We start from the raw sequence: 22,533 nt of genomic DNA, 5'->3' as shown, positions 1-22,533 counted from the left end.
AGAGTGGTAGCTGTGTTAGTCTGTATCAGCAAAAACGAGGAGTCCGGTGGGTTTTAGCCCACGAAAGCTTATGCCCAAATAAATGTGTTGGTCTCTAAGGTGCCACAAGGTCGACTCATTGTATTTACACAATTTTATGTTGTTGCCATTTTCTTCAAAGTTTTTTTAAATTTACCATGCAGTTAGAACCTTCCTTATGCACTAAAACTTAGTTTAATACCTTCAAGGCAGAAAAACATTACCATGTCAAAGTCAGATTGTCTGAAACAAGCAAATTGGTCAAATACAATCAAATGTGGTGTTACAGAGCCAGAATTACATTCCCACTCCCTGCCCCTGTGTAAGCCTTAATGGAAAAATAGCACTTCATTTTGATTTGAGCATCCTGAAAGATTTCAATAATACATACTATTGATTCAGCTTCAAAGATGAATCTTGTAAAAGTACATGAACATCCAGCTACAAAGAGTGGAAGAGTTACTCTTCCTCCCTCTCTCCCACAATTGTCAACTGCTCAACAGACTAATAATCTAAAACTCTTTTCAGCGCTGTACAAGCTATAGAAGGAAAAAAACAGCTCTGCCCCAAAGGACTTTTAACCAATATAAGGGAAAATAATGGATCAGACAGAATCTGTGGACCAGATAACATCAAAACTCAAAGCAATTAAACTGGAAGTTTGCTTAATTTTTGTTTAAATATTACCACCTACTGTAATGTTCTTCTTTGGAAATCTTTAAAGAAAAAGTCTGTTTTGAAGAGAGATCTCCGTGAAGAGAAGAATGGTCTTATGTTGGGCTATAGACTGTTTTATTATGCACTTTTCAGATTTACATTATTAGATCTGTGCTTATGCTATGGTAAACAATGGATAGATTTACCATGGCAGTTGCCACACAAAAACTTTGGTTAAACTCATCCTCAAAATACTACTTCTGGCAGAGATTTTCAACAAGGGTAGTTGGCTTTGGAATTTGCTTCCTTCCTTATTTCAGAATATGGAAATTTTCAGGTCATGCTGTAAGACCCATCTGTTTACCTCTTGGAGAAGAAGGGGGTTGATTGTGAAGAGTGAACAATTAATGGGACCATAATCTGGGGAAATATTGCATGTCATTTTCCTTGAATGAAATATGGGCCCAAGTGAATGTTCCATGTCACTTTTACATAAAACTATTCCAGAAAAACCATTAAAATAAGAATGGCTTAATTTTTGTCATTCTTAGCACAGGAGAAATGGATTTTATGATTTTTCATTCCAAAAGAGTTATATTTTGACAGATATTTACCATCACATCCACCTAGATACAAACAACTGAAAATATATCAAAGTGTTACAAGTTTAAACCCTAAAATGTTTGGGGGTTAACACAGCAGAGCCTTGCGGTGACCACTAACCACTGACCAGCTAAAATATTTTTTAAAAGCATAAAACCTGTTTACACTAGGCATAACACATTTTAACACAACCTATTTTCCTAGTCTAGACATGCATTTACTCATTAACATCTTGTTTGTATCAATATTAAAAACTGAACGAGGAGTACTTGTGGCACCTTAGAGACTAACATTTATTTGAGCATAAGCTTTTGTGGGCTAAAACCCACTTCATCAGATGCATGCAGTGGAAAATACAGTAGGAAGATATATATACACACCTACACACACACACACACACACACACACACACACACACACCATGAAAAAACGGGTGTTGCCATACCCACTATAACAAGAGTGATCAGTTAAGGTGTGTTATCAGCAGGAGAGAAAAAAAAATGTTTTGTAGTGATAATCAGGATGGCCCATTTCCAACAGTTGACAAGAAGGTGTGAGTAACAGTAGGGGGAAAAATAAGTATGGGGAAATAGTTTTCCTTTGTGTAATGGGTCATAAAAGTAAAACTTTTGTCTGTCAGGGGTGTGAAAAAACAGTTCCGACTGACAAAAGTTTTACCAATAAAAAGCACCGTTGTGGGCAGTGCTTTGTCAGCGGGAGACTCTTTCCCACCGACAAAGTTACCGCCCCTCATTGGGGGTGGTTTTATTTTGTTGGCAGGAGAGCTCTCTCCTGCCAACAAATTGTGGCTATACAGCGTATCTTACAGCGGCACTGCTGTAGCAGCACAGCTGTGCCACTGTAAGGCGCACAGCGTAGACATAGCCTTAGAAAAGTACATATAAAAAATGGTATAAGCAACTTGCCACTGAAATTCAGTTATTTATCTGCAGTATTTCTACTACCAAAAATAGTCATTGGCTAGGAAAGTAAGGAACACTTTAAGTGGCAGAGCTTGGTGCTTTTTAAAAAAAAAAGCAAAAAAAACCCACCATGGTTCAGAGGAAGAGAAAATTTAGATTCCTAGCAGGTAGAACCCACTACTCAAGGTCTTCAGTATTAGAGAGCCATGAAAATAAGCTGTTGAAGGTTTATATCATCTAATGTTCATTGTTTCAGTATATTACAGTTTGCAAAAAGTTTAACAGTGCTTAGGATTTGTTGAAGTGGTGTGTTATAAGCTCTTTGAGGCACAGATTTATTTGGCGCACTTTACCCACTGAACTGCAAGATGTACATCTAAAGTTCTACATAAATTAAATGTTTCATTCTAGATTACATGCAACAGTGCTTTCACACCATTCTCACCGATTTGTCCGTCAGCCTTCTCATAAATTCTACTTGCTAAGGTACATGTAAGGGCTGCAGAATTGGTCCAAGTCTCATATAAGAGTTAATGAGAGTTTTGAATGGTGAAAATTTTGGGCCATGGTGATTATACAGAATTCATAACTAGTCTAAGAGTTTATTTGACTTTGCACTGGTTTCCTACACAACCTCCCCCACTCTCTAGGGCCCAATTTCAGCCTTTCCTAGTTTTCCACAACTGTTTCCTACAATAAAAGATGGAACGTTTCAGACAGTTAACTTTACCCACAATCCAGAAAACACCATATGGCACTAAAACAATTCACACTTGGTTAAGACTCTTATTTAAAGTATTTGTTAGCATTACCTGCAGGAAAGAGTTTCTTTAATACCCTTGATGTCCAGTGGGCTAGTTCCTTCAACAATAGGCGAATCCAGATTGGCAGATTCATTGCTGATATGATCACTACTTTCATATCCAGACTCAGTCCTTTGCATCTGCCAACTGTCAGCATGGATTTTTCTCTCTGTAAATCCTTTAATTTTCTCAGTATTTCCTTTTCCTTCTGAATCCAAGGAACTCCGACTTCCTGTCTCCTGTTTTGTTTCGTCTTCATAAATAGTCATTAACCCTTTCTGGGTTTGGTTCTCTTTTGGCCAATTGTTAAAGCTCTGCTCCTTTTCGTGTTTAGGTTTACTGCTTGGATTTGCCTTATGCTGTGGGCTATGCTGCTTCTTCTCAGTCTCACGGAAAATGCTGTCCACATTTAATGTCTCTCGCATAGGTTTCCAACCTCTGTTTCTGCTTCTGCTGATACTTCCTTTGTCCCTAGAGTCTTGGCTGCTGTCTGTATCATAGCCAGTGGCACTGTCAGCTCTAGCCCTGCTCATCATCATTTTCTCCCCAGCAGGAAAAATGTCTCTTTTATTTGACCCTAAGACCTGGGCAGCAGGTCTGGGTTGGTTTGGTACTCTTTCATGGTTGTAAGGTCTTCTTCCCTGGCTACCATATAGGCGCTGATCAGTGTAGTGTGTAAATCCATTTCCAGCAGGAGGTGATCTGGACTTAAAATGAGAGCGGTCTTCCCCTATTAGATCTTGTAAAATGAAAGAAAGAGAGAGAAAAAGCTCTATTGAAGTTCTCCTTCAAGTACATTCTTTTCATAAAAATCTTCCCTGTCTGACGTTGTGCGTAAGACAGCTATTTATTCCTGCTATGCCATCACAATTTAAAGAAAAAAACAAACCACCTCAAATGGCACAAATTTTAAAAACATCTGTAAGAGCGGAGACTTTAATCTTGGGATTTTTTTTTCTTTAACTCAAGTAGCAAATTTAGCACATATCAATTTGTCTAGATTAAAAATGTTATTTTAGCCATTTGTTTCTAAAGTTTGATTTTTAAATGTACCTCTTTGTCTCCCAGAGTCTCTTCTTGGTCCTCTATCTGCAGCTTTTCTTAGGTAGGATGAAAAGTTTCTCATATCAACTGCCTTCTGGGCACACTCTTTGGAGATGTCCTTTAATTTGTCCTTCTGATCACTGTGCCCTAACTTAACTGCAAAAATATTCATTATTGCATCTTATCTAAATAGCCATGGCAAAAAGCATGTACAATTATGCTTACTATACCTTCACTTTCAAGTTAATGTTAATAGAATTACTTAAAAAAAAAGACCACATAACCACCTTTTATCTACCTCAAATTTTAAAAATCCCAAACAGTCTGCACATAGCAAAATCCATTAAGGTTAATATAATATATAATACTTACCTTAAAGGGATCCTTACAAATATAAAGTTATAAATTTGACAAAATATGTACACTAACTGTGCTTCATGTAATCAAGATTTAATTTTAGCTATTGAACATACAGTAACTCCTCACTTAAAGTCGTCCTGATTAACGTCGTTTCGTTGTTACTTTGCTGATCAGAGAACATGCTTGTTTAAAGTTGTGCAACGCTCCCTTATAATGTCGTTTGGCAGCCACTTGCTTTGTCCACTGCTTGCAGGAAGAGAAGCCCGTTGGAGCTAGCTGGTGGGGGCTTGGAACCAGGGTGGACTGGCAGCCCCCTATCAGCTCCCTTAAGTTCCCTGTGCGGCAGCCACCCAGCAGGCTATCAATTGCCAGAGGTTCAGCTGTCCCTCCCCCGACTGCCATGTGCTGCTCCTGCCCTCTGCCTTGGAGCTGCTCCCAGGAGCCTCCTGCTTGCTGTGCAGGGGGGAAGGTGGGGGCTAATGTCAGGGTGTCCCTCTCCCCCCTGCGCCACGTTTACCCCATTTCCATAGAGCGGGGTGTGGGGGTGAGAAGATACGACAGGGCTCAGGACAGTGGTAGCTTCCCGGCAACAGCTTCTGTCTCAACTTGCTGATCTATTTAGAGTGGGGTCAGCATACTTAAAGGGGCAATGCACATCCATCTCTCTCTCTCTCACACACACACACAGTGTGTCTCTCTGTCTTTGTCTGCCATGCTGCCTCCCCTCCCTCCATTCATGCTGCCTTGTAGAGTGTGAGGCTTCCCTAACAATGAGTTAACCCTTGAGGGCTCAGCTGATTGCTAGTTCATCATTTAGCAGTAAGGCATTCGCTGGGAAATATCCCACCCTCTGACTTCACCACCTCAACGAAGCTTCAGAATCATCATTGCTGTGTACCAGTATTAAATAGTTTGTTTAAAACTTTATATTATATACATATACACATACACACAGAGTATAATACAGCCTTTGTCTGGTGAAAAAAATTTCCCTGGACCCTAACCCCGCCTATTTACATTAATTCTTATGGGGAAATTGGATTCACTTAACATCGTTTTGCTTTAAGTTGCATTTTTCAGGAATATAACTACAACGTTAAGCGAGAAGTTACTGTATTTGATCTGAACGAAAATCAACCTTTAGGGCTCATACTAAAACAAAGCAGAGAATTAATACTTATTACTGCATCAAAAGCAAAGCTTTGTTTTTGAGAATATAGTAGAGTTTCAAGTAAATAATCTGTAATCTGTTTTATTTAAATTGATATTTCCCAGTCAGTGAGCAGTGTCCAATTTTGGGTCACCCTGGGTTCCAAGTGAGTTAATAGCAAGTTGAACGTCTTAAAAATTTACAATGAAAGAAAAAAGTACTTTAGCCATCAAGTCTGGTTTCAAATTGTAAGAAAAAAGTAATTTTAGCTAACATCTAGACACTGGGAGACAGGTGGGGTAATTAACAGAGAAAAGAAATAAATCTCTTAATTAAGCAGAATCAGTTTCTCTTGGTTAGGTCCTTCATTCCTTCTTTCTTACTGGTCTTTAAGGCGTAAACCACATTGGCAACCCAATGAAGTGGGACGGGGGGGGCGGAAGTGAGGGCAAGCTGTGCCCTTCCTGCATCAGCATCACTCAACTGTGATATCCTGATAGGAGTATTTTGTAGTTTGTCAACTTGAAAATCTGATTTACACAAAAATGGACTGATGTTTTAACAAATATAGTAGAAACCCACCATAAAAAGGAAGTGACTATTGCCACTTATGCTTTCCAAACGTATGACAAGGAAAGATCAAATAAAAAGCAAAGAATTACATTAAATAACTACAGCCCAGTATTATTACAAACAGTGGATTTTTATTGGGGCAGGAGGGCAGTGGAGACTTATGTGTATGTATAGTCATATAGTGACTAAGTTCAAATATAGTTTTTCACGTCATTTAATCACTCTCCATGGTAGGTGGACTGAAAGTTCAGTATCAATGATGTAACTATTTCAGAACAAGCTTTGCAGCTTAAGAAAATTGATCTAAAGTAACAGTGCTGTGAAAAAAGTTAGGAAACTACATATTTAAGAAGGTACTTACCTGGCCCCCTACCACCACTTGCTTGAATAGGGCTTCTACTGAATGCTGAATTGTCTGTCTGAAATTTTTTAATGCCCTTCTGACTAGCACATTCTCCAAATCCATTCTCTTTTGTGAGATCTGACTTTGGAACGGATGACTTCTCAAATCCTATAACATTAAACATCATTAATCTTCAGAAATGAAATTCTTGCTCATTTAGATCTTCACCACATTTATTTTTAATTCAAAGAATTAGGAAGTATAGTTTTGGATTACTTTAAGTTTTACGTAATAGTTTACTTAATAGTTTGTGGCATACAAGAAGATTTTTGTAATATGTTACATATTATGCAATTTGCCAAAATAAATATGGGGATGGCCTTCAATTCTGATTTTCTTCCTTGAGATGGTCACCATCAGGCAACAGCGCACAAAGTGAATGGGAACAGGCCAAATCCAATTTTCCTTTCGTCATCACTTTCAAATTTTATAACACAGATAGGACCACTAGAAAACAACAGCCAAACGCTACAGAGTCGAAGGGCTAGATTCTGACCAGGCACAGAGACTACACTGCCCTTCCATAATGAATCCCTAAATAAGATGTTTCCTGCAACCTCAAGGCTTCTAGGTTCTGAACTGTTATCACTTGCTCACAGTTTTTCCTCAAAACATTTTTTTCAGTTTTATATTATTTTGGGGGTATCAAAAAAACCAATACAAATATACCGTCACCTATCTACTCTCATGCAGACAAAACATGCCATGACTACATATTAAATACTATTTACCAAATAAATACAATTAGTTATACTATTTAGTCACAAACAAAACAGAACCCCACACAAAATAGAAAAATCAAAGTTCTCTCTTTCTTGGTTAAGTGAGATCACTTAGGTCAACATAAGACCATAACAGCAGCCATACTGGGTCAGACCAATGGCCATCTAGACCAGTATCCTGTCTTCCGACAGTGGCCAATGCCAGGTGCTTCAGAGGGAATGAACAGAACAGGTAATCATCAAGTGATCCATCCCCTGTCGCCCATTCCCAGCTTCTGCCATACAAAGGCTAGGGATACTTCAGAGCATGGTTTTACATCCCTGCCCATCCTGGCTAATAGCCATTGATGGACCTATCCTCCATGAGGTTATCTAGTTCTTTTTTAAACCCCATTATAGTCTTGGCCTTCACAACATCCTCCAGCAAAGAGTTCTGCAGGTTGACTGTACCAACTTAGAGAAGTAAGATTTACTATATTCTTCCACTGTGTAATTTTAGTTTTTTAGCCATGTGAATTTTTACAGTTAAAGAACATTTCTAGTTAGGAATCCTTTAACTGTGTCTCAATCCACATTTTTACATTTGCAACAAAACATTATTTTTGATAGTTCTAATGTTAAGTATACGCACACCAAATGCTATCAGGACATTTAGATAATTATTGATAAAGGCACTTAAGATCAGGACAGCTAATCAATTACCCCCCAGATATTGGTCATATTCTATTAAAAATGGTATTAGTCAAAACTTTTATTACCCAAGTCATCTCCATGTCCTGCAGCTGCTTTGTAATGAGACCAGTGAATGATATGCTTAGGAGCATCTTCCGTCGATACAGCTGTACCATCTGGGTTAGCATAAAATAGCAGCAATGGCTGAAAGTGACATCGAATGCACTTGGAGACCACATCTTTCCATTTAGTTCCAACCTAATAAGAAAATGCCCATATTTTTGCAAATATAAAACTAACTGGTACTTAAACCCAAATTTCAGCATACCTTTATAAACCAGACATTTTACATGAATTGAATGTCTGATCCTGAAAACACAGAACAACTGCAGCTGTACTATTCATTTTAAATTTATGCAAGTTAGGGCAGAAAAGCAAACATTTGCATATGAGTCAGCATAACATCAACACATTACAGATACCAGCCAGAGTTTATCATAATCATTACTTATTAAACCTATATTTTTAAGAAAAATCGCACTAACATCTACTATCCAATTATTGCACATTTTAAGAACAGTGAAGTTGTGCATTCATTTTTTTTCTTTCATAATACTTAAAACTGACTTGTCAAACTACTTTTCATGAAAATGAGGACATTTGTTTGCATTTTAAGTCTGGTGTCAAAAGAATAAGTTATGTTTTAATGCAGAAAAAATATCTGGGGCACAACGTACCATTAAAAAATAAAGGTCATTAAATCTAGCAGCAATAATACAAAGCCTACCTCTTTCACATTTGCATCATCGAACAGCACCCACTTGCAACTCTTGGTATGAAAGGCAAAGGCACAGTAATGTCGACTCGTGTAGCAAATCATACCCACAAGAAAAAGTTCACTATTTTTGGCCTGTTCATCTGTAACCCTATAGAACAGCTGTAAAAATGATTATGTATAGATTAAAGAAAAAGCATGTCTGAGATTGTAAAGTTAGATTAAGTCAAGGCTGCATGCATGTCTTCTTGTGTGTCTATCTGCATTATGACAGGAGTTACATGAGCATGTAATTTCTAAAGTATCCCTGCCTCATTCTGTGTACAAGATGACTGATGCTCAGAGAACTAATCCATTGTGTGATGGACACGTATGTTTCTAGGACTTTTGCTTCATTTACTGCAGAAATTTGAAGGTACACAGTGAATGAGGTGAGGACTGCAGGAAAAGAAAGAATGGTCTCATGGTTAAGGCAGTTGAATGTCACCATAGAGAACTGATACTTTGGAATCACTTAAACCAAGTTTTCCACAAGTGGCCACTCACTAGGTGTTCATTTTCTGGGTACTCAATGTCGATTAGACCTGTGCCTTGAACATATAAAACACTATAAAAATGCCATGAAGTCTGAAAATCAGGCCCTAGCCATCTCAAGTTAGCAGACACTTGACAATTTTGCCATTACTCTCGATGCTTCAGTTCCCCAACCATAAAATGGGGTTATCATCACTTTACCACAGATGTGTTGTGAAGATTAATATAATATTAGTTCACACAAAATATACTCCGTGATCTATTTTTTAAATGTTAATTGTAATTCCAAAGTTAGGTATATATCAACTTATTTTAAGAGGAAAAAAAAAGATATGAGGAAAGGCATGAGCATGATGCATCAGCTGTTGGGACTGAAATTTTAAAAACAAGATAGATTAGTTTTAATTCAGATACCCCAGGAAGATAAAGTTGTGTTGCCAGATTCCGCATGACATCTTCTGTCAGGTCAGAATGTTCCGAATCCCAGACTAAACCGATTGTCACAATCTCAGGGCAGTTCATGAGAACACGACGGATTTTTATTTTTTGACCACAGTTACTCTAGAAGAAAAAAAAGTGACACACAAAAGAGCGAACATGCCAACAACTTAGAAAATGAGAACTTTATTGGATGACCAGAGTAAAAATAAAGAGTTCCACACTTCTTTCCTAGCCTCAAGTTTAAATTTATTACCTCTAAATTGTCAGTAGCAACCATGAAGACACGTAATCTCATACTGTTATAAAATATTGGACACACATCCTGATCATGTCATCTTCAATGGTAGCTAGGCTTCATTCCCCCCAACCGCTTATGGCAAACTTATGAGATGGAGGACACTGACTTTATTATTATTTTCTTCTCTTTGATCACTGTTTAGTATTTTTCTGGAATATTTCGCTATGGCCCTGAAACAAACAGTACTAGAACACAAAGGCAGACAATTATATGAGAGACAGAGAGAGTGAGAGGAAGGCAGGCACAAGCAAGAAAGAGGAGACTTGAGATGAACCAAATGGAAGACAGTCTGTTTTATCAAGCCATATCACTACCAAAAACCAGCCTAAAGGAAACTGCATTTAGTCAGCATTTATCATTCAGGTTCATCAAGTACGAGCCACGTAAGTGGTTTGTTAGTAAGTGAAGAGTTTCAACTAACAAAACATGGACTTAAGTACCTCATTTTCACAATGGCCATTTGTGTGTCAACAACTTTGTATGTGCAAACCCTCATACACAGATGATAGCTGCATGCACAGGTAAGTACTGAAACTGTCGCTCAAAGAGTAGATGCAAGCGTTTGCATGTTTAAAGTTGAGCTGCACTCAAATGCAGTCCAAAATATTACTGAATCTGAATCCTCGGAAATTATTTCCTGTGTCTAAACCACAGAAATGTAAGAATTGTTTATTCTGTCTACTTACAGGGCACTTCCTGAAGTCATCAGTAGTATTTGCTGCCTGTAGCAATTCTGCAAACATTTCTGGCTTGAGACGCTCATGCCTTTCCATCATTCTGTCAACTTCATTGCTGTAAACATGAAATAAAAACACATTTCATTAGAAATCATTCACCTTAATAGTAAACAGATTTAAAACTACCTCAGTAATGCTTCAAGAATTTAGTGTGGCAATGTAAACCTAAGAATTAATGCAAGATTGCCCTTCTTTCTTAATGATATTTGCCAATATTTTTTCTTTAGTGAATTTATTTCTCCTGAAATTGTAGATTAATCAGCCCCGAAGTCCTCTGTCAAGATAGGAGGATTATAATATGGACTGCAGACAAGCACGTTTCCCTACAATTGCACTGCAGTGTGTCTTAAACCTGACCTGATTATGTTTCAAGTGAGAGGGTAGTCCACTAGGAACTATGCCATAAAATTAGTTGATCTTAGAAAAGAGTCTGCTGAACAGCAGAATTTTTGTATGGAATAAGTTAACTTTAATCTCTCACTGAAATAATCAGCTTGAAAAAGTTTACAATTGATGGAAGCAAAAGGTGACTCATTAGAGGTTACCTCTAATGTATAGTAATGGTTTTCAACCATAGGAACAGAAATACTGGGTCAGACCAAATGTCATCTGACAGTGGCCAATGCCAGGTGCTTCAGAGGGAATAAACAGAACAGGTACTCATCAAGTGATCCATACCCGTTGCCCATTCCCAGCTTCTGGCAAACAGAGGTTAGGGACACCATCCCTGCCCATCCTGGCTAATAAATTCATGGAGGATAGGTCCACCAATAGCTTATCTAGTTCTTTTTTGAATGCTGTTATAATCTTGGCCTTCACAACATCCTCTGGCAAGGAGTTCCACAGATTGACTGTGTTGTGTGAAAAAATACTTCCTTTTGTTTGTTTTAAACTGCTGCCTATTAATTTCATTTGGGGACCCCTAGTTTGTTTTATGAGGAGTAAATAACACTTCCTTATTTACTTTTTCCACACTGGTCATGATTTTATAGACCTCTATCATATCTATCCAAGCTGAAACGTCCCAGTCTTATTAATCTCTCCTCATATGGCAGCTATTCCATACCCCTAATCATTTTTGTTGCCCTTTTCCGAACCTTTTCCAATTCCAATATATCTTTGAGGGGCGACCACATCTGCAATCAATATTAAAAATGAATTTATATAGAGGCAATATATTTTCTCTCTTATTATCTATCCCTTTCTTAATGACTCCCAACATTCTGTATTGGCTTTTTTGATTGCCACTGTGGGGACACCACTATTTACCTCTCTCCATTCTGAAAACTGACCATTTATTTCTAACCCTTTGTTTCCTATCTTTTAACCAGTTACCAATCCATAAGAGGACCTTGTCAAAGGCTTTCTGAAAATCTAAATACACTATATCCACTGGGTCCCCCTTGTCCACATGCTTGTTGACCCCCCCTCAAAGAATTCTAGTAGATTGGTGAGGCATGAGTTCCATTTACAAAAACCATGTTGACTCTTCCCCAACAAATTACGTTCATCTATGTGTCTGACAATTTTGTTCTTTATTATAGTTTCAACCATTTGCCTGGTACTTAAGTCAGGCTTACTGGCCTGTAATTGCTGGGGTCACCTCTGGAGCCCTTTATAAAAATTGGTGTCACGTAAGCTATCCTCCAGTCATTTGGTACAGAAGCTGATTTAAATGATAGGCAACAAACTACAGTTAGTAGTCCTGCAATTTCACATTTGAGTTCCTTCAGATCTCTTGACTGCATGCCATCTGGTCCTTGTGACTCATTACTGTTTAGTTTATCAATTTGTTCCAAAATCTCATCTAATGACACCTCAATCTGGGACAGTTCCTCAGATGTGTCACCTAAAAAGAATGGCTCAGGTTTGTGACTCTCCCTCACATCCTCAACCGTGAAGACCGATGGAAAGAATTCATTTACTTTCTCTGCAATGCCCCTATCGTCCTTGAGTGCTCTTTTGATCATCCAGTGGCCCCACTGGTTGTTTAGCAGGCTTCCTGCTTCTGATGTACTCAAAAAAATGTTTTATTACTTTGAGTCTTTGGCTACCTGTTCTTCAAATTCTTTTTTGGCCTTCCTAGTTATAGTTTTACTCTTCATTTGTCAGAGAGAGTTTATGTTTCTTTCTGTTTTCCTCACTAGGATTTAAACTTCCACTTTTTGAAGGATGCCTTCAAAAACCATGAAAGGAAGATAATGTCCATCAGGCAGGGAGTTTGCCCATCAGTTTTCATCTCACTTCCATACAAGAGTTCCCAGTACACCAAGAGAACATTTTAAAAAAATATTATGTGCCCTTCTCTATGCTGTTTTATGGATATATAAAGAAGGCCTGAAGAGTTTATTTCCAGTGTTTGTGGAGGGATTTCTTATATTATAAAAACCTCCACACGACCCTCTCTATTTAAAAATCAAACAGCTCCACTTTCAGGTAACGCACAAAGTTCACAAAACACACAGACACACTGGAGACACTCCTGCAAAACCAGAGGAGACTGGACATGATGACATTAGATTAAAAAAGGATTAAAAAAAGCTCTCATACCTCAAGGAAAAGCAACAACAAAAATTAAGAATCCTTTGCATGTCACCTTTAACTATTTTAGGAATATTCAAGAGTTTTTCTAATAAGAGAAAATTTAAGACAAGCATTTGAATTAGCATGCAAACCATAAAAAAAAAAAAAAAAAATCACAATTTAATTTAAGATTCCACCATCTTTCTTGTCACCTGGGCTCATAACCTTGTCATTTTTCAACTCTTTTCTTTCACACTACTAAATCCTGTTACTTTTCCAATCTATAACTTCTCAAAAATCCATCATTTCCTCTCCATTATCACAACTAAAACCTTGTCTGGTCACTGCTCATCTCACTCTTCAACTACTCAAACATATTTCTCTCATGCCACCTTCCTGCCTTTTACCCCAGCATATATCCATATTACTGCCAGTAGTAGACCAGCTTGTCTGTTGTTCCAAGAAATATACAGAAGTGTTTCTACAAATATAAATAAGGAATCTGAAAAAGTTTCAGTAGTGGGCAGTAGGGGAGAGGGATTTTTTGCATTACTACTCATATTTTAGTGACCATAAATTTTCCATCCTTCTCAGAATGCTAGCTCCAGTAGGTGTTTGATCCTCCTGCAGCAGTCAATGACACAGGTGAAATAAGCACTGCATGAAGTATTTTTTTATTACTTCAAATTAAAGAGCAGTCAATTTAGAGCACTTCCTTGTTCAGTGACAGGTTAAACAGAAGGGAAAGCTAGTTTTGTACCATATCCTTGATTCTGAATACCTCAATCAAGTCCTCTCCACCCTCTTATTTACTATCTAAATTTTATTTTTTGGATCATTTATCATACGTCAATTTCAGCAAAGAAAAAACATACAAAATATGAACATTTATAGGACTAATTTGCATGGGATTTTGCATTTTGCGGGGGAGGGAGGAGTTGGACAGGGGAATGTGGAGAAAAGGAACTTACCACAGGGCTGTTGTAGAAATGTAGCGCACAAATTCTGTAAAAGGCAAGGGATCTGATGATGCCCCACAACTTCGGCATACACACTACAAGTAAACAGGATGTTTTTATTTTCACAAATTCATAAAATTGGAAATAAAACAGAAAGTTGTAACACAAAGATCTTACCTGTTCATATAGTGTCATAGCAAACTTCTGATGAGTGATGCAGGATTTAGAAGTGCACATGTCTGTTTCACAGCTTGGCACGATGTGGAAATGAATTCTCTCAAGTATATTTTCCTAAATGAAATGATGACATTGTAAATAGCTGGATTTTTATCTCTTATCAATTCACTTTCTGTGAACATTACCAGTAGTGTGTTATTCCGGCCACCGCTCCTGTTAGCTCCAGCAAATTTACCTCCTAACCGTTGGCAGGCAATTTGCATTGATCACTATCCTGGTTCATGACAGCCTATACCCAGTCAAAGTTTCTAGCATTAAGAAAACAGAACTGCAAAATAAAATTAGTGTTACCTGAGTGGCCTTCCAGACTTTGGTCTCCTTTGTAAAAAGTCAATTTATAGGCTGGGACCAAAGTTCTCCTTTCTGCAAGAAGTACCTTAAGGGTATGCCTACACTGCAACATAAGCCCGGGCTCAGACTCAGGCTTGAGCCCAAACCTCCATTCCATCTACACACAAATTGCTCAGACTCAGCTCAAGAGTCCTAGGGCCCTGCAGAGGTGGTATGTCTGAGCCAGAGTCAAGCCAGGATCCAGGATTCGAACTCTATTGCTATGCAGTGTAGATGAAGCCCCCTCGACTGGGGTCCCAGAAGTCCACCAAAAGTATCCCACAATCATAGAAATGTAGGACTGGAAGGGACCTTGAGAAATCATCAAGTCAGCTGTGACAAGGACCAAGTAAACCTAGACCATCCTGATTGGTGTTTGTCCAACTTGTTTTTAAAAGCGTCGAACAATGGGGACTCCATCTCCATCCCTGGAAGCCTATTCCAGAGCTTAACTACCCTTATACTGTAGTTAGAAAACTTTTCCTAACAGCTAATCTAAATCTCCCTTGCTGCAGATTAAGCCTATGACTTCTTGTCCTACCTTCAGTGGACATGGAAAACAACTGATCACCATCCTCTTTATAATCCCTTGGGCCAACTGCCTTTGTCTTCTCTATCCCAAGAATTTCCAATTGACTCCAGAGAAATGAAAGCAACCCCCCACTAGTGTAGTTCACCAGTTTGGTGAGTCTGCGTTTAAACCATTGTCACCTACTCGGTAGTTGAAGCAAGGCTCAATGGCATAATCATCATGGATCAGTGAGAAATACAAAGATGGAACAGAGACGCAATGACAGATGATAGCTGATGTCTATGAATGCAAAGAAGTTTCTTGTCTCCACCACTGCTATGACAGTCCAGACAGTCTTGTGAGAAAGAAAGGAGTTAATCCATGTCAGATCTAAAAACTAAGCTCACAACCCTCTGGACAGCTTCAGTACCACAAACAGCAGAGTACGTTTCTATGTGGTTCCAGTAGGGTTCCCCCCCTCCACGGTCACCATAGTGTCTGAGCACAAAGTGTTTCTGCTCCTGGACTTGCACTACTATTTTCCTGTACAGGGAATGGGTACAAAGCCTGGCCTACAGCCTCAGTCTTTTCTGGGCAGAAGGAGATGGGTGAATAGATTAATTTGCAAGTTTTTAGGAGAGAAGCCAAGTCCACAAAGTTTCCTGATCACACCACACAGGGAACCCAGTGTCTCTTGGATGTGTACCAGTGCTGCTAGAAGAATTCACACCTGCCACCCAAGATAGGAAAGGGGAGATTTAACACTATCATCATCTAGCTTGGCACACTATACTGGCTTACTTTTGTTTCTGGGAGCCTTTGGATCTTTGGAAGAGAAACTTATAACAGAATCTCTTGGGAAGTCAACAGGGACCAGCAAGAGCCTGGTGAGGGAAGGAGCAAGAGGCAGATTTCTTCAGTTCCAGAGGCCAGTTCTCAGTATGAATGTGCCACAGAGCTCCTTCCTATGTTCAGAACCAGAGTTCTTCTGCCAGCAATATTACTTTGAGCAAGGAGGAAGCCAGAACACTAGACTTTCAACTCTTCCATAGAGCATTTCCAAGTCTTCAACCTCAACCCCCTTCTTTGCTCTTGAATCAGGGAAGGGACATCTCTTCAAGAAAACATTCACCGTCTTCCATCCACTGTCTCAAAGTCCTTGAATGAACTGCCCTCCGTCAGAGTAAAGATGGGAATACCTGGCAGGCACACCCATTACAAAGCCCCTTGGTAGCTCTTCCCTCAGGATGATGACCGCTCCTAACAGTGCTCGGCAGAGGGGTGGGGGGGGTGGGGGGAAGAGACTTAAATGATACCCTGTGATGCAGACACTTCAAGCAGAGGAAAATACAGAGCTCTCCCCTCCATCCTGTAAACAGAGTAAAAGAGGGAAAAAATATGATGTGAGGCCACTCTGACCCCACTATACACTTCTCCAGGTCTCTGCCTCAGTTCTAGCTCCTCCCATGCTGGACGAGGCCATGCATTCAAAGGGACGGGGTCATGTTTCTTGGGGTTTCCCTGGCTTCTCATGGCAGGGTGAAGGTCCCACACAGCAGGTAACAAATACCTCAACCACAGATGTTTTTAATACCAGGTATGCCTTGCTGAAAAGTGTTGTTGCTTCATAATGACGCTCTCTTCCAGTAAGGAGCAGCAGCTAATCAGCTGTAAAGTATCTAGAACAGAGGTGGGCAAACTACGGTCCAAGGGCCACATCCGGCCCATGGGACTGTCCTGCCTGGCCCTTGAGCTCCCGGCCAGGGAGGCTGTCCCCCTCTCCCACAGCCACGCCGCCGTGCGATCAGTGCAGCTTGCGCCCTCCCACCCACCTCCCAGGCTTTCCAATAAGCCAGTACTGCTGCTGTGAGCAGCATGGTAAGGTGGTGGGGAGTGGGGGGGGGGGGGTAGATAAGGGGCAGGAGGTCCCAGGGGGCAGTCAGGGGACAGGGAGCAGGGGGCAGTTGGATGGGTGGTCGGGGGAGTTAGGATCGGGCGGGGCAGTCGGGACAGGGAGCAGGGGGGTTGGATTGGTCGGGGGCGGTCAGGGTATGGGGAACGGGGGGGTTGGATAGGCGTGGGAGTCCCAGGGGGCCTGTCAGGGGGTGGAGGTGTGGATAGGGGTCGGGGCAGTCAGGGGACGGGCGGGAGGGGTTGGATGGGTCGTGGGTTCTGAGGGGGCACAGTCAACGGGCGGGAAGTGGGAGAGGGTGGACAGGGGTGGGGGCCAGGCTGCAGAGGCCCTCCATACAGTTTCACAGTTTGGCCCTTGGGCCAAAAAGTTTGCCCACCCCGATCTAGAAACTGAGGATACACCACAAACTGCAGCAAGAAGGGTCAGTGCTAGGTCGGCACAAGTCGTCGAACAGCTAGGGGGTGGAGCTAATCAAGCTAGAAGAACCAGGAACAACAGTGGCCCAGTTGCAGACTGGGAGTGCTCCTTGCAGAAAATTAATCTAATTATAGTAGGCTATAACATGAATCAAAATGAAATACTATTAAGCTTGATATCAATCTTGTTAATCGATACAAACAGCACCTCAGTAACCAATTACTGTAATTAGTTACTAGATCACTTCCATGCAATCAGGTATCAAATCGGTGCATTACAAACAAGAAAGTTTTTCTAAGCAATCTTTTCATTGCTTTTCAGAGTATGAGAAACAGGGCCAAGTCCTCAGAATTCAGTGGAGATGTGCCAATTTACACCAGTAAAGAACTTGGCTCACGTTGTTTCAAAATGTCTTGTACCATCAGTTTCATTATGAAATATGAAGGAGAGTAGTAATAACAAATGAAGCAAGCAGTAATTTTTTATAAAGCTGCTCTGAAAATCTTAACCATATTGGGACAGACGGAATGTTTACTTAACAGTCACGTAGCACTACATGGACACAAGGTGATTTATTTTCACTAAGGAGCTTACAATCTAGATCAATTTACAAAAAAAGGAGAGAAAGTGTGTCAGCCATCCCAAATTTGTGCATGGAAAACAAGAGTTGAAATACAATAAAGATACAAGTCATTCATTGAGTCTACAAGCCATTAGAAACAATTTGAAGCTACTGGTACAATAGTGTGCCCCATCAGGGATGACAAGATCTGTATGAAAATGTAAGACTATCTCTACATTAACATTTTTTCAGGGATCTCCCACCAATGCAATGAGTAACTTTAGATGCAGCATGGTAAAAAAAGTCTATCTTTGTCTACATTAGCATTCCCACCATTGGTTCTAGTACCACTCTGGTGCTAAACAATAGGAGGATTTCAGATAAATGCTCATGCAGGCAAATCTTAAGACAGATATATAACCTCATACCTCAAATCTATGATCAGCAGGCACCATTTCATGTTATGTAATATTTGAAGTGATTACCTTTTGTGGACAACCCTCACATTAAATGAGCTAAACACCAGGCAACTGACTAGTCTACATGGCCAGTGAAATATTTCTTAGATGTGTGAGCTATGTTTTAGTACATGAAATACAAACAGAAATGGCTATGTCACACTTATTTAATCTAATGAAAATGTGAGTTTCTTTCACAGTGTTAAGCACATCTCATTGATCAAGAGTATACTGTATTTCATTACATTAAAATGGCAACTCAGTTGGGTAATCTGAAGAGCACAGTTCAAGTCTTAGAACTGCTGACTGGGTTCAATGCTCTTTCTGTACTGAACAGCTTATTTTGAAAATTTTTGTACAAGATGGTACTTTCAACTGGAGAGGAGAAAAATCACTGGTAAATGCATAATATCCACTTGGTAAAAAATAATCAAACACTGTGTTGTACAAGGGCCTTAATAAATAAATACAATAAATACTTCAGGACCTATTCCACTACTCTGCAAGAGTAAACTGTCAGAGTTTAATGCAAGGAGCCAATTTGGCAAAGTACCAAAAACACAAAAAAACCCCAAGAAAAACTCTTAACAAGAAACAAATTAACACCATTGTAAATACTCACAAAGCATTCCGCTGCATCATCCATTAAGCCAAGCTGAAAACGCTGTTCATCTTTAAAGCTTTCAGCCAAGGCATGCCTCATATTATCTGATGGTAGTGCCTTTTCTCGACTGTGTTGAAACTGTGCAAATATTGTCTGGAAGTAAGTGAAATGATTGATAACTTCACTGACATTTCTTTTTCATATTATATCAGAACAGGCCAACAATTCATAAATAAATGTTACTGCTGAAAGGAAATTATGCCACTGCATTTAATACAAAATTCTGTTTAAGTAAAAAAATCCCATTAGCTTTCTTTACCTATCCAATATTAAATGGCTATAAAAACATACAATGTAGTAATTGTACGTTTTGAAATTGATCGATCGTTTCCTTCCAAATCAATCTCATTTCTGTGTTTTTGCTGAGATGTGATCTATTATACACTTTACTCTGACTAAGTTGAGCCATATCATTATAGAGCAGGCAAGCAGATTTTACACTTGGCCTATTAAAATCATAAAAATGTATAGAACTGTGATTAATACTTATTCACAACTTTTATACTGTCCATATTTATAAGCTTACTTTATATCTTAGTCACTAAAGTAGTTAGCAAGCCATGCGTTATCTATCAGTTTAGCTTTACAGCTGGTGTGCATTCCAAATGGATGAAATGTTAGAGTAACCTGAGCATTATTTAATGAATGACTGATTTTGTAAAAATAATGTAAATAGGTATATTATAAAGATACACCTCTCTCTAAAATGGTAAAGAAATATGCAAAATACTTGTTTAGAAATTATACACTTCCCCCGTTAGGGATGGCTACGATCAGCACCCCATTTGTTTTGTTTTTTTAAACGAGAAGTTTGTATAGGGATACTGAAAAACACTATAATTATGTCAGTTAACTGCAGAACCAGTGAAGGTTATAAGAAGCTGGGTCAGCTGACGCTAGAGTTAAGTATACTGTGGGTGCGTGCTTGAAATAACTATGGAACAGACTTATTGAAGGATACATAAAGACTAAATAACTTTAGCCCAGCAGAGGTATTTGTATGCACTGGTCTAGTTATTCAAAGCTAAAAAATTGAGGGGACATGAAGTTAAGCAGTTGAAATAATTTTTGAGACATTAAACAACAGGCAAAAACTAAGGTGGTAAGTGAAGTCCATTCCCAGGAATTAGTTTTAGGTTTCAAATTCTTAGTCTTATACGGAAAGTCATATCAACTCTAAATTCTCCACTTCTTTGGAGTCCACAAGTGACTATGGGTGCTCTGTCCAACAGATCTTCAGATACAACACTTAAGCTAGTCTCGGATGTTCATGAAAAAAGGTGATGTTACAAACCATATTCCACTTAATATCAAAATGGCAGTACAATATCTAACTTCTCCCCTGCCCCCCAAAACACCAGTTACAATGTTATTACTTTGATAAAAATTACAAGCAAGGCCTCCAGAAAATGGAGGTTAACATTTATAAAATCAAACATTCAGTTCACTTTGATTTGTAAATATTTATCATGTGCCACCTCTCTGCTCTGCCCGCTGGTTCAGTTTTTGGATCCATTAGAGTATTAAACTTAAGAATCTTGAGATCCTGTATGAGAACAGGATTTTTTAATAATTTAAATGCCTTGCCACCTCCAAGAAACACAAGCAGTAGGCAGGGTTGTATAGACAGTCACACTCATGAACCAAAACAAAGATTTTTAGGTCCACCTTCAAGCCTACAAGCCTTTACAAAAGAACAGTTGAATAAATTCTGAACAGAAGAAATACAGAAAACCTTTGGGAATTTCTCCCCAAACCCCCACATGTAGGACAAAGTGTGTTCTTCCTATTCTCTTATTTTTACCCCTCCCATTTTGTTTTATTTTAATCACCCTCTACACCTCGAAATCCAAATCTTGTCGTCTGATTTCCTTTCAACTCCCTTTCATTCAGTCTTCACTTGCACCATTCTAGTCCAGCTGTGCTGCACAGCATGTAATACTACTTGTTCAGAGGCACTTTGAAACCCACACAGCCCAAAGGAAATGCAGCTGACAACCAAGTTGTTCTGCTCCTTATCTGTGTGCTGTACACACACCTCGGACCACAAATTCAGGCAGTACAACAGATAGATGTACTCCCAAAAAGCAGGGCTGTACTTACATACAAAGTAAATGTACCACAGGCAGAAAAGTATCTCTTCATTGAACGTATTTTTCCTCATATTCCATGTTGTATCAGCTACTCTTAAGTTCTACATATCACTACCCATTCCACATGATCATATTAGAATCTCAAAGATGTGTTTACTGTGGAATTTCAGTTAGCCAAGAACACACAAAGGAATAAAAATCCACGCAAAGCGTGTGAGGTTTCCCCTTAATCTTACTTATTTGGCTATTTCACATTTACAGATATTTCCCCCAATGTTAAACATAGGCAATCAAATACTACAATAAAGAAGGCAGCATAAAAACATGGACTAGAATAGAACATTTGTTTATGAACTTCAAGGAAATTTTAATGCAGTTTTAGATGTAAATGTGTCAGACAATAGTTGAAATATGCAGATTTGATGCTGATGTACAAATATGTAGCACTTATGAGCTTTATTTTAATTATCCAGTAACTACGATAACTGCTCACTGCTTTCAAACGGGAAAAAATAACCCAAATACACTTAAAGTCAATTATTCAGTTACAAACGTCTTAGAACTTATAAAACAGGGTTACCTTTTGATAAGATATGGTCAACACACTTAAAACACAAGATTCCAAGACAGCAAACTGTATCATGCTAATTATTAACTTTCAAACAGTTTAAGTCATCTATACAAGGGACAAAAGTTGGAATTCACATTTTGTTTAAAATATAAATATGCCTCTGCTACATAGATGTGAACAAAATTTTGAAACATTGGCTGCAATTTACATACATCTAGAGATCAACTCCTCATTAGTAAGGTCTCTCTCCACAGCAGACTGAACACGTGTACCAATGGTTAGTGTCTGAAAAGTACTACTTTATTCTGATGAAAATTAGTCTCCTCATTTCATGAAATAGATAGAAAAACTGGAAGTATAATTTGATTTAACTTCCATTTGAAATATTCAGTATTTACCTTTAAAGCACAAAATATGCAAGCATCTCCCTGACAGATATGTCCAGTTAGACCTCTTAAACTCCGTCGGAATATGTCAAGCTGCCATAAAACCTACAAGAAAAATAAAGTGGAACAGAAAATAAGGATTCTAGTCCAAGGACTTCTTACCTAAAAATGTAAGATTCATTTAACCACATTTA

General features: G+C 38.9%; 1 protein-coding gene across 3 annotated transcripts in view; it reads right to left on the bottom strand.

Moving 5' to 3' along the window:
* USP53 (ubiquitin specific peptidase 53) overlaps window positions 1-22,533 on the bottom strand; it is a 64,277-nt gene that overhangs the window by 19,176 nt on the left and 22,568 nt on the right. The window contains exons 3-13 of one of the 3 annotated variants that reach the window (XM_037897125.2): window positions 22,352-22,444; window positions 19,248-19,382; window positions 14,373-14,486; window positions 14,208-14,290; window positions 10,663-10,768; window positions 9,652-9,798; window positions 8,716-8,865; window positions 8,015-8,186; window positions 6,493-6,642; window positions 4,058-4,204; window positions 3,014-3,743 (exon numbers count right to left, since the gene is read on the bottom strand). In XM_037897125.2, coding sequence (XP_037753053.1) covers window positions 3,014-3,743; window positions 4,058-4,204; window positions 6,493-6,642; window positions 8,015-8,186; window positions 8,716-8,865; window positions 9,652-9,798; window positions 10,663-10,768; window positions 14,208-14,290; window positions 14,373-14,486; window positions 19,248-19,382; window positions 22,352-22,444 — 2,027 coding nt within the window. Of the gene's footprint in view, window positions 1-3,013; window positions 3,744-4,057; window positions 4,205-6,492; window positions 6,643-8,014; window positions 8,187-8,715; window positions 8,866-9,651; window positions 9,799-10,662; window positions 10,769-14,207; window positions 14,291-14,372; window positions 14,487-15,477; window positions 16,643-19,247; window positions 19,385-22,351; window positions 22,445-22,533 lie in introns of those variants that run through there. The other 2 variants (XM_037897127.2, XM_037897126.2) reach the window with 2 other exon arrangements.

Source organism: Chelonia mydas, chromosome 4, assembly GCF_015237465.2.
Source record: "Chelonia mydas isolate rCheMyd1 chromosome 4, rCheMyd1.pri.v2, whole genome shotgun sequence".
Lineage (NCBI taxonomy): Eukaryota > Metazoa > Chordata > Testudines > Cheloniidae > Chelonia > Chelonia mydas.
Note: the sequence above shows the minus strand (reverse complement) of the source record. Positions and strands in the feature narration are given on the sequence as shown.